Raw genomic sequence first — 12,476 nt, 5'->3', positions numbered from 1 at the left:
CAGTTCTAGGTGCGCCTCTGTCAGAGATTGAGCTTGCCGAGGCCTTGAGGGTCCTGCCGCGACATAGTTGCCCAGGGGAGGACGGACTGACGCCGGCCTTTTTTATGTGCTATTGGGACCTTTTGGGGCCAGGCCTCCGCAGGGGCTTTCAGCATGTTTTGGACACTGGGGTGATGCCGCAGAGCTTTTCAGAGGGCTTGATCTATCTTATCCCCAAGGGGGAGGGAGTATCAGATGACATTCAGCATTGGAGGCCTATTACGATCCTCAATACTGTCTACAAGGTCTTAGCAAAGGCCTTGAGTTTGAGGATACAGCCCTTCCTGGGGGAGTTGATTCATGCTACTCAGACAGGATTTGTCAAGGAGCGCAGTATCCTTGACAACATCTTTACTTTCTGGGAGGCGACGGCCCGAGCTAGATTTCTTGGCGAGGACTTGGTCGTGATGCTTCTCGATTTTGAGAAGGCATACGATAGAGTTGATTGGGGATTCTTAGAGGGCACTATGCTTCGCGTGGGCTTTGAGCCAGGATGGATCAGAGGGGTGGCAGCTCTGTATTCCACAGCTCGCAGCCAGGTGCTGATTGCAGGAGGACGGGGGCCGAGTTTTGAGCTGACCAGATCAGTCCGTCAAGGGTGTCGTCTCGCCCCTTTCCTTTTTCTCTTCTTTGCGGAGGCTATGAGTATGTATTTGACGGCAGAGGAGGTTGGTTTGAGAGGACTTCAGCTCCCAGTCCGGGGGGAGGATTTGCTTGATGCTGAGTTTGCAGACGACACGGGCTTATTTTTGCATGGCCAAGAGGCCAATCTTATTCGGGCTGAGTAGTCGCTCCAGGTTTTTAGTGCAGCTTCGGGAGCATTGATCAATTGGCGCAAGACAGTGGCCTTTTGGATCAGTAGTGCTCCCACTCCGGCATGGAGCCCGGACCCCGGTTTTAGATGGATTCCTCCAGGCACAGCAGTGCGGTATTTGGGATGCCAGATTGGCCTCGATTTGTCACCTGAGCAGCAGATTGCCCCGCTTCTTCTGAGCATTCGGAAGAAGCTATTGTATTGGAGTACACCTCGACTATCCTTGGCTGGGAGGGTGGTGGTGGCAAATCAGGTGCTGTTAGCAACCATGTGGTACATTACGTCTTGCTGGATTTTCTCGAGCTCTTGCATCAGCCAGGTACAGAGGCTGATCAGGAACTTTCTGTGGTCTGGGCGGGACGGTCAGCCAGCTCGGGCAAAGGTTGCATGGGCAGTTATTACACTTCCGCTGGCTCAGGGCGGTTTGGGCATTATAGATCCAGTCGATCAGAGCAGAGCCTTATTGGGGAAGCTTATTGTTCGGGGGTTGCTTCCAGGCGCTGAGCCGTGGAAAGAGCTCCTCTTGCAGCGACTGCAGGCTCGGGCGCCCCCTGCAGGGGGTACTTGGGCACCAGAGATTCGCTGGATCTTCATAGAGATGAGGAGGACAGGCCTCAATAGAGGATGGGAGGACAGATTTGCTTTGAGTATCCTGAGAGCTTGGGAGCTGCTGAGACCGGGGCTCTCTCAGCGGCCTCCTTCTTGTGTTGAGGAGCGGGCCAGGCAGCCGCTCATCTGGAGCCCAGCGGTTCGCACGGAGCAGGGTCATATGCTGGGTTCTCGGCCTCGTCTAGCCTGGGGACCTTTAGCGGCAGGCCCAGCTCGTAGTTTTGGAGACTGGCAGGCTTTCTGCAGTCTACCAGAGGAGATCCAGGTGGAGAGGCTGAGTCACTTCAGAGGGGGGTTGATTATGAGGGATGATATACAGGAGGCTCTCACAGAGGAGTGGTTCACGCCTCTCGAGCCAGTGGCCCCACGGTGGATGGGAGCCTTTACACAGTTGGAGATCCTGATTGCTGTCAGAGCTAGCACTGAGGATGGCAGATGCCTCTACTATGAGATTCAGGATGAGGGTAGACTCCAGAGAGTGGAGGTGGAGTCGCCTTTGGTTGCAGAGTGCACCTTTTAGAGGATTCGGGTAGTGGCTGCCGCTTCTCGGAAGTGGCATATTGATCCCGACCCTGCTGATGTGCTCCCGGATTGGCGCATATGGGCATATGCAGCGCGCCCCTTGGCCCGGCTACAGTGGGACCCCGGGGAGTACGAGTGGCATGATCCTTATGCATCCCTTGAGGCCACAGAGATCACCTTTTTCCAGTATACTGTTCGGCTGGGACGGCATATTTTGACGGCGAGGAGGACGGTTTCTCCAGCGGCAGCGGGGCATTGGCGATTGCAAGGACTCTCACAGGAGTTCCTGGAGGATTTCTGGGCTCGGCTCTGGGCTAGTCGGCAGGCCCGCAGGATCTCGGCTTTTCAGTGGCTGGTCGCCCACAGGGGCTCAGCAGTTGGCACTTGGCTTGTTTACAGCGATCTTTCGGCGGCCTGCGTTCGATGCGGCCACCCTATGGAGACACATAGACATTGCCTTTGGGACTGCCCTCAGGCACAGCAGATTTGGCTGCGGATGCTGCGTATTCTGGCCCCCCTCTCTCCAGAGGGTATGTTTACGTGGGGTGCCGCTGCTTGGTCGACTTCGTCAGGGCCTGCTATGGGCTATGAGATGGAGCAGGGCAGTTAGGCCATCAGATTTATTAGGGGCCAGCCTCGCCTGGTTCCGGCACCGGATTTCTCGTCCGCCAGCTGGACACAGGAGAGGGATTTACGATGGGAGCTCCTCAGCAGCCTCACCATCTGGTTCACCTGGAGGGCCCGGTGTTTCACGGCCTTTGAGGGGAGACTGGAGCCACCAGCAGAGACTGTATGGGGGATTTGGCAGGAGTTGATCCACACCCTGCGAGGACAGTATGACCGCATCCGGGGCGACTCGGACGAGGCGATCTTGCGGCGCCAGGCTTTTCACACCACCTGGCGCAGCGGCCCCTTCTACACCTTACACACGGGATCCCCCCGTTGGCATTATAGGCCACCTGTTTGGCTATTCCCCCCCCCTATTGTATGATTTAGCCCCTCAGTCCTTAGTACTGATGCTTGTATTTTGCAGCACCTAGGGAGAGTCTCCCGGGCTGCCTTGCTGTATTCACTGCTCTTTTTCTCTTATGAGCAGGAGAGATCTTTTGTAGCCCTACGGGCGTTTTTATATAACTAATGAAAGGATCTTTTCTCGGAAAAAAAAAAAGTAATCTCAGCATTGAACAAAAGAAAACAAAGACTAGAGCTATGAGCTGGGAATGTCAAATCCGAGCCATACGATACAAAGTGGGACCATCATCCTCATACAACCTATGGAGCTAACCCCCCGGTAGGAGGAGGGGGCCATCAAGGATATCGAGCATGGGGTTAGCTTGTAGAAGGCTCTGCAAATCTGTTGGGTGTGAGAGGGAGTGCATGAAAGAGGGTGTATGCAGAGGGAGGTGCTGTGCTATGGCTGTTTTGCATGTCGGAACCCTAAGCGCAGAAACGCTAGAGGTGGCCTTGGTGTTGGTGTGCATAGCCGTGATATGGGAGGGGTTAGTATGAGTCGAGCATGGACTGCATGCTGAAGAGAGTGCGTGGAAACATGCATATCGGCTGCGGTTGTGTTAGGCAAGCAAACAGAGGCAATGAGCACATGCACAAGGGCTGCGCTAATCAAAAGCGGCGATGGAGACAACAACACATTGTATGAAGCCAGGGCATCAGGCCGGACAAAAAGCACATGCGAGGATTTAAAACACCATTAAAACCCCTTTTTTTGTAAAAACGTTTTTTTAGTAGTACTCGTTGAGTCATATGTTTTAATAGAAAAAGCATACATGTGCACGCCTTTCATGAAAAAAACGTGTGGGAAAAATGGGGGGCTGCTTTTCATGGGCAAACATATCTGAACAAGTGAAAAAGGTTACACGCTTCTAAAAGCATACATAACCTTTTTAGAGACTAAAGAGGGCGTCCCTTTTGGATACTCCAAGGCGTGCACCAGGCAGATCTCAGCCTACATTTCTCTTTCCATCACCAAACTTTTGCTTTTTAAGTTTAGGCAAAGCTTAGGGAAGAGATGTGAGGCTTAAAGGAGCAGTTAACTCTCTTACTCTCTTTTTAGAGCGGTCAGTTTTGAACTCTCTTACTCTCTTTTTGACCCGGGCAGTTTTGAGGACAACTCATTATGAGTTCTGACACCTCTGCTGCCCCCTATATTATACTTCACGGCCTACATAGTACATTGACCGTGTATTTTTCTTTCGGCAGCTAGTTTTTCTTTTTTCATGTTGTGGCATCGAGTTTACTTATGGATCACATGTAATGTGACATCTTTGCGGTCTCATATACCCTTCGTATCTCTCGTAGATGTTAATAACATCTCTCTCTCTCTCTCTGTCTCTCCCCTTTTTTTTTATAGACCAGTTTTCTTGATTCAAATCATAACCTGCTTAGTTTCCTCTCTGTTGAACTCTCATTTTTTTCAGAAATTTGTTTGTTTTCTGTCCTTGTAGTCTTTGCAAAACTGTTTCTTTTTTTTTCCCTTGTTTGTGTTTGTTGTTGGTGGCGGTTAAATAAATGCGTATTCTTTGAATATGTAAGGTGGGATATGTTCCACATTCCACACTTATGAAGGTATACTTTTCTTGTTTGTGTTTGTTTTGGTGGTGGTTAAATAAATGTAAGGTGGGATATGTTCCACACTTATGAAGGTATACTTTTCTTGTTTGTGTTTGTTTTGGTGGTGGTAAAAAAAAAAAAATCTTTGAATATGTAAGGTGGGATATGTTCCACACTTATGAAGGTATACTTTTCTCCAAAGGGGCTTAGCATTCATTCTTGTACGCCTTTTGTATTTGGGGATAATGTATGGGATAGAGAAAAGTTTATATATTGATCAGTATGCTTGTAGCCTTCCATTTTTTTTCTGCTGGAATTAGTTTTCAATATCTCTTTGTCCTATCAACAAGGGCTTTTTTGTAAAATTAAATCGTTTTATTATTGCAGTTTTTCTTTTTTGTATCACCAAAGCTGACATGTAACATACTTTTTTAAAGGACATAAAGGAGAATCCAGTGTTGCTTTATATGAAAGGTGTTCCTGATGCTCCACAGTGTGGGTTCAGCGCAATGGCCACTCGCATATTGCAAGTGCATGGTACTTAAGAACCACTCTTTTTTTTTGTGCGTGTGCTAGTTACTATGAAAGTCAGTTTGGTATGGTAATTTGGGTTGCATTTTTACTTGCAGGTGTGCCTTTTGCAGCAAGAAACATCTTGGAAGATCAAGAACTTCGACAAGCAATGAAGAACTTTAGGTGTGCAATTGGTGTGCAATTGTGGCTATACTAGCAAACTAAAATGCCAAGTAGTAGTTGTGTCAATGGGAGACAACCATCTAGTGGGAAGTAACCAAATCGCTCTGAATCTACTCCCCATCACCCCTCGGAGTGTGATGAGATCTACAAGGATTGCATATAGCCATTCAAATAGGAGGTTGTTGTCAGTTGATATCTCACCTTGCAAATTCAGAGTGTTTAGCTGCCATGTTCACTTGCCACATGCATCTTTCCTTTTGATGCTTGTATGAGTGTTTAGCCTAGTAGGACAGTGTGGGTGGACAAAGGTGGTGAGATTTTTGAGCGCAGGACCTCCACTGCTTTACAAAAGGAACCTCTCACCAATGGGATATGTACCGGCTGCTGGAGGCTAGGATTGTTTAAAGTTATGTTTGCTATTTACACAGGTGTGTTTGTGATCATGGAGGCTGGCAGTGGCCCAATAGGCCGTACCAAGGTCACCTCCTTAGGTCCATGGTCAGTGCCACTAAAGACAAGGGTACCCTGTCTGTGAATACTCTTGTACAAGCAGGTCCAATTCTTTCCCCCCTGCACCCCCCCCCCCCTGCCCCGCACGCCCACGTCCCAGCTCTCTCTTTCAAGTGTTTCCCAGCCCCAAAGAGCCTGTTTGAGAGTATCCGTACAAAGCTGAACTTCCCGCATCATAGGCTGCTTCTTGCTTATCCAGGACACGATCCATGAGCTTGTCACTGAGCACCTCGAGTCTGAGTGCAAGCTACCTTACACAACCTGCTCAAGGTTTTACCACTGAAGCGTAGGTGATGGCAAAAACCTGATTGTTTTGATGGGCTTTGGTATCACATTGGTGCCTTCTGGGGGGCTTGTTTATTACTGCCAATGAAGAAGATGATGTTGTGTCTATTGTGCGAACAATAGAGAAGGCTCCCTATGAGCGTTTGGTACAAGGTTTCATCTACCGGTAGAGGAAGCCTCTTTTACAGATACCTGGAAGTTAACCTCCATTAAAGCATAGTTGCATAAACTCCCCGTACTAAGCTCTCTGTTTTATGCAGGACTTTGTGCCAACATCTTGCTTGGTGGCTAACGAGAGAGACCAAGCAGGCAGACTTGTTAATACTTTTCTAAACATTATACTATTTTACATCTAATAACAATTCTCATGTTTTTGTTGGTTTGTAGCAACTGGCCAACTTTCCCTCAGGTGTACATAAAAGGGGAATTTGTCGGAGGCTCTGATATCTTGAAAAAGATGCACGAGGTGAGTCATTTCGAAGTTCTACACCGGTAAAAAGGCTTGATGAAAGTGCACTCACACCATGCTTGGACGTGTGTGTGCAAATGCACGTGCGTGTGTGCACACACGAGGGTAAGAGTTATGTAAAATCCAAATTATACATGTCCGTCCTTGTTTTGTTTGGGCAGTCTGGCGAGCTAGCGGAGATGTTCAAAACAGTTCCTCGGGGATAAAAGTTCAAGGACGTTTTGTCGTCGGTGTTGTCCCAATTTGCGGTGGGGAATCACTTTGCAAGTTCTTGAGCGAGCTGGCATATCTGGTTCTTTTTTTCTTTGCTTGGGCATAATTAATATTTTGGAGATTCTATTTAAAAATTAGATTCCTTTTTTAAAAAGGAAAGAAAGGGGTGTTGGGGGGGAAGGTGGGTTTCTTTATTTGGTATGTAAAGCTCACTTTTAATAGCCGTGTATCTTCCTACTCGTTTTAGCCAATTGAGTCTCTGCCTTTTTAGAAGCTGCATGCCTTGTGACCATACATTTCAAATAGAGACAGGTATTCAGCATTATTTTTCAAAGACACTTGTGCACATTCATATTTTAGGGTGAGTTTTTTCCTTGGTTTGAGTTCATGTAACATGCAAGTGAATGCGTTATGTAGGATGTGATGGTGGAATCTATGCATCTTGGTTAAGTTACAAAGACTATGTTGTATGATGTTCTTATACAGACAAGCATTTGGTTATTGCTTTGGCCTTCTCAAACTTGCAACAACACTTCTAGTTGGTGGACACTGTGTAGGTTTAATTGTTCTTGAATGCTTGACATGTGCTTATCTGGTTACTTGACACTGTATGTGCTAGCCAAATGGAGCCATGATATTAGAGTTATATTTGAGAAGGGAATGCCTCGTTCAGTCTTATAAGTCATACTCAACAACTTTGTAAGTCATACTCAACAACTATACACTACATTGTAGATAGAAAAATATAGTTGGTGAGCTATGTGAATCCAATGCATTAAGGATAGATTGGAGAAAATTAGATGCACATAGTGCTAAGATTTGGTGTGTGCATGAATAAGACAGTGTGCCTAAGATGCATACAATACTACATAGGCTTAATTGTTTGTTTTTCTTTTTTTTTCCCCCCGAGAAAAGATCCTTTCATTAGTTATATAAAAAAACACACATTAGGTCCCTAGGTGCAGAAAAATATAAATATTAGTACAAAGAACTGAGGGGCTATATCATACAATAGGAGGGGGGAAAAGCCAAACCGGTGGCCTATAGTAGTGCCATCGGGGGGAGCCCGTGTGTAGGGTATAGAAGGGGCCGCTGCGCCAAGTGATGTGAAAGGCCTTGCGCCGCAAGATCGCCTCATCCGAGTCGCCCCGGATGCGGTCATACTGTCCTCGCAAGGTGTGGATCAACTCCTGCCAAATCCCCCAAACAGTCTCTGCTGGTGGCTCTAGTCTCCCCTCAAAGGCCCTGAAACATTGGGCTCTCTAGGTGAACCAGATGGTGAGGCTGCTGAGGAGCTCCCATCGTAGATCCCTCTCCTGTGTCCAGTCGGCGGACGAGAAATCCGGTGAAGGAACGAGGCGAGGCTGGCCCCTAATGAATCTGATGGCATGGCTGTCTTGCTCCGTCTCGTAGCCCATAGCAGGCCTTGACGAAGTCGACCAAGCAACGGCACCCCACGTATACATGTCCTCTGGAGAGAGGGGGGCCAGAATGCGTAGCATCCGCAGCCAAATCTGTTGCGCCTGAGGACAGTCCCATAGGCAATGTCTCTGTGTCTCCAAAGGGTGGCCGCATCGAACGCAGGCCGTCGGAAGACCGCTGTAGACAAGCCAGGTGCCAACTGCAGAGCCCCTGTGGGCGACCAACCACTGGAAAGTCGAGATCGTGCGTGCCTGTCGACTAGCCCAGAGCCTGGTCCAAAAATCCTCCAGGAACTCCCGTGAGAGTCCCTGTAGCCGCCAATGCTCCGATGCAGCTGGAGAGACCATCCTCCTCGCCGTCAAAATATCTCCCCCCAACCGAACAGTGTACTGGAAAAAGGTGATCTCTTTGGCCTCGGGGGATGCATAAGGATCATGCCACTTGTACTCGCCAGGGTTCCACTGGAGCCGGGCCAAGGGGCGCGCTGCATATGCCCATATGCGCCAATCAGAGTCCACATCTGCACGGTCTGGATCAATATGCCACTTTCGGGAAGCGGCGGCCACTACCCGTATCCTCTGAAAGATGCACTTTGCAACCAAAGGCGACTGTGCCTCCACTCTCTGAAGTCTGCCCTCATCTTGGATCTCATAGTAGAGGCATCTGACAGCAATCAGGATCTCCAACCGTGTAAAGGCTCCCATCCACTGTGGGGCCACTGGCTCGAGAGGCGTGAACCACTCCTTTGTGAGTGCCTCCTGAATGTCATCCCTCATAATCAGCCCCCCTTTGAAGTGACTCAGCCTCTCCACCTGGATCTCCTTTGGGAGACTGCAGAAGGCCTGCCAATCTCCAAAACTACGTGCTAGGCCTGCCGCCAATGGTCCCCAAGCTAGACGAGGTCGAGAACCCAGCATATGACCTTGCTCTGTGCGTACCGCTGGGCTCCAGATGAGCGGTTGTCTGGCTCGCTCCTCATCACAAGGAGGTCTCTGAGAGTCCCGGTCTCAGCAACTCCCAAGCTCGCAGGATGCTCAAGGCAAATCTGTCCTCCCATCGTCTACTGAGGCCTGTCCTCCTCATCTCTATGAAGATCCATCGTATCTCTGGTGCCCAAGTGCCCCCTGCTGGGGGAGCCCGAGCCTGCAACCGCTGAAAAAGAAGCTCTTTCCAAGGCTCAGCGCCGCCTGGAAGCAGCTCCCGAACAATAAGCTTCCCCAATAAGGCTCTACTCTGATCAACTGGATCTATAATGCCCAAGCCCCCCTGGGCCAGCGGAAGTGTAATAACTGCCCAAGCAACCTTAGCGCGGGCTGGCTGACCATCCCGCCCAGACCAAAGAAAGTTCCTGATAAGCCTCTGTACCTGGCTGATGCAAGAGCTCGAGAAGATCCAGCAAGACGTGATGTACCACATGGTCGCTAAAAGCACCTGATTTGCCACCACCACCCTCCCAGCCAAGGATAGCCGAGCTGTACTCCAATACAAAAGCTTTTTTCGGATGCTCAGAAGAAGCGGGGCAATCTGCTGCTCAGGTGACAAATCTAGTCCAATTTGGCATCCCAAATACCGCACTATTGTGCCAGGAGGAATCCATCTAAAACCTGGGTCTGGGCTCCATGCCGGAGTGGGAGCGCTACTGATCCAAAAGGCCACGGTCTTGCGCCAATTGATCAATGCTCCCGAAGCTGCACTAAAAACCTGAAGCGACTCCTCTGCCCGTTGAAGATTGGCCTCCTGGCCATGCAAAAATAAACCCAGGTCATCAGCAAACTCAGCATCGAGCAGGTCCTCCCCCGGACTGGGAGCTGGAGTCCTCTCAAACCAACCTCCTCTACCGTCAGATACATGCTCATAGCCTCAGCAAAGAAGAGAAAAAGAAACGGGGCGAGAGGACACCCCTGACGGACTGATCTGGTCAACTCAAAACTCGGCCCCCGTCCTCCTGCCATCAGCACTTGGCTACGAGCTGTGGAATATAGAGCCGCCACTCCTCGAATCCAAACTGGCTCAAAGCCCAGGCGAAGCATAGTGACCTCTAAGAAACCCCAATCGACTCTATCGTATGCCTTCTCAAAATCGAGAAGCATCACGATCAGGTCCTCACCGAGAAATCTAGCTCGGGCCGTCGCCTCCCAGAAGGTGTGAAAATGTTGTCAAGGATACTGCACCGACGCTCCCGCTCACGAGTCTCTCCCAGCCGTGTCAAGGCTGCAGCGTGCAAAAAAGAGCTGAGCTCGATGAGTCCCTGGGCCCACTGGCCTGCTGCATCCTGGTCTGAGCTCTGGCTGTCATGCCAAATCCTCTCAATGTCCTCAGCGAGACTAGGATCTGTAAGTACCCTCTCTGGGATCCTCAACTGCAAGCTGGTCTCCCGTGTCCTCTCCTCAAGTGTCAAAATAACTGGCGCATGGTCTTAAAAAGAGGTGCCAGCGAGAATGCCGACGGAGCCCCCTCGCTCCCCTAACCTGTCGCCCACATAGAAGCGATCAATCCGTGATAGATTAGTCCCTCCCTGTCGGCGATCCGACCGAGAGAAACTAAGACTGTCTTGAGAGCGGAAGAAAGCCTCATGTTGCCATGCATCAGTGATCCTCAGTGTCATGCAAAATCGCTCCCACGCTGCAAGCTCCGTGCCGTGCACTGTAACATGACTGCCTCCCACCCTATCAGCCGGGTCCTCAAGCATGTTGAAGTCTCCCTCGACACACCAATGTGCGGCCTCTGGCAATGCATCCGTAACCTGGGTCCAGAACTCTGCTCTGGCACTAGCATGGTTGGGCGCATAGACATTGAGCACGCCAAAGAGCTCATCATGCATCCTCAGAATGACATACTGTGCTCTACCAGGCACAATGATCCCGCGATCCACAATGGCCTGCCGCCATACATCCGCAATGACCACACATACTCCTCCCTGCCCACCCAAGGGGCCAAACCCTGCAGACCAAAAGGTGTCCCATCTACCAGGCATCACCGAACCGTATCTCCGGATCCTGCTCTCACCCAAATGGTGCTCCTGCATCATCAGAATATCAATACTGCCCCCAACCAGGCATCTCTGAAGCTCCTGCCTCAAGCAACCACGATAACGTATGTAGTGTGCGCCGCCAAGGCCCTGTACATTCCATGAGGTGATCCTCATGGATGGCCTGTTGAGGTGGAGGCTGTCTACGGCGGGCCCTCGCAAGCGGCTTGGATGCAGAATAGTCCCCATCCGAGCGGCTACGAATCTGCCCACCCGGTGTGCTGCAAGAATCTCGAATCAGGCGCCAGTGGCTGTGTCCCATGGCGACTGCCTCCCGCTCAGACAGAGCAACCTAGTGTATGCATACATATCCAGGGTCGAGTGCTAAGTCTGCCACTATGCGAACCACCAAATGTCGAATCCCGGAGGCATCCACACTCTCGGTATCAAAGAAAAAAATGAGCCAACTCCCATAGTCGGCCTATCACGTCTGTCACCTCCAGATCGCTCACATGGTGAGAAAACTCAACTGCCTGAGTCTTCAAAATGCTAAGAGCGAGATCCAGAGTCCACTCTCGGTCGCTAGGGCCACAGAGGGAATGAGAAGGCCACCGCTGAATCAAGTGCCTCCTCCCCTCGGGCCGGAGGTATCACTACATGAACTCTGATGGGTGCTGGCTCATGGGGGCCCTCCGCTCCAGAAAGCCGCGTGAAGGAGTAATCAAAAGCCTCCGAGCGCTGTCTAGTGTCGAGACGACTCAGCCGACTGCGGATAGAGGATATCCGTGAAGCCCGAATCAGCATGGTAGGTCTCCTCTGTGGTGCTCGAGCAAGGTCGGTGCTCAGTGTCCGCCGGACTGCAGGTGAGCGCCAGGGAACTACCAGGGCCTCCCGGGGAGTGAGGTGAGCGGGCGGGGGGGGTGGGGGGGGGGAGAAGGGGGTGGAGAAGGAGCCGCTGCCAAAACCGGAGCGGGAACGGGAGGAGGCGAAGGTGGAAGCGAGGCGGGAGGGGGGGTGGGGGCGAAGGAGGGGGTGCTGGCATCTCCTGGTCCTTAGTCGGCGCTAGGGTCTCCTCCTGGAGGGGAGCAAAGCTGTTCCTCACGGGAACCCAGTGATGCTGAGACTGTGGTTACTGCTGCATCGGTCTCTGGGCGTGCTGCTGTGGCTGTCTCCCTCAACGGCGCCCCTGTCCAGGCTGCCACTCCGAGGTCTCTGTGGGCTGAGCAGGTGTCCCGGAGGCTGCTTGGCGAGCCGCATCTGTGGGCGGGCCATCGGGGGCCTGCTGCTGCGGTGAAGGTCGGGGTCTCCTGCGAGGGCAGGCCTTGGCCATGTGGCCGACTTGCCTGCAGATAAAGCATTGG

At 51.0% G+C, this 12,476-nt stretch overlaps 1 protein-coding gene across 1 annotated transcript in view; it reads left to right on the top strand.

Moving 5' to 3' along the window:
- LOC147639903 (uncharacterized) overlaps positions 1-7,059 on the top strand; it is a 73,160-nt gene extending 66,101 nt beyond the window's left edge. The window contains exons 3-6 of the mRNA XM_086775228.1: positions 4,990-5,089; positions 5,182-5,248; positions 6,431-6,509; positions 6,674-7,059. Of these exons, the coding sequence (XP_086631354.1) occupies positions 4,990-5,089; positions 5,182-5,248; positions 6,431-6,509; positions 6,674-6,718 (291 nt within the window). The 3' untranslated portion in view covers positions 6,719-7,059. The remainder of the gene's footprint in view (positions 1-4,989; positions 5,090-5,181; positions 5,249-6,430; positions 6,510-6,673) is intronic.
- The last annotated feature ends 5,417 nt before the right edge of the window (positions 7,060-12,476 follow it).

This window comes from Cibotium barometz, chromosome 3 (assembly GCF_041138505.1).
Source record: "Cibotium barometz isolate CiBa-2024 chromosome 3, ASM4113850v1, whole genome shotgun sequence".
In the NCBI taxonomy this organism is placed as follows: Eukaryota; Viridiplantae; Streptophyta; class Polypodiopsida; order Cyatheales; family Cibotiaceae; genus Cibotium; species Cibotium barometz.
Note: the sequence above shows the minus strand (reverse complement) of the source record. Positions and strands in the feature narration are given on the sequence as shown.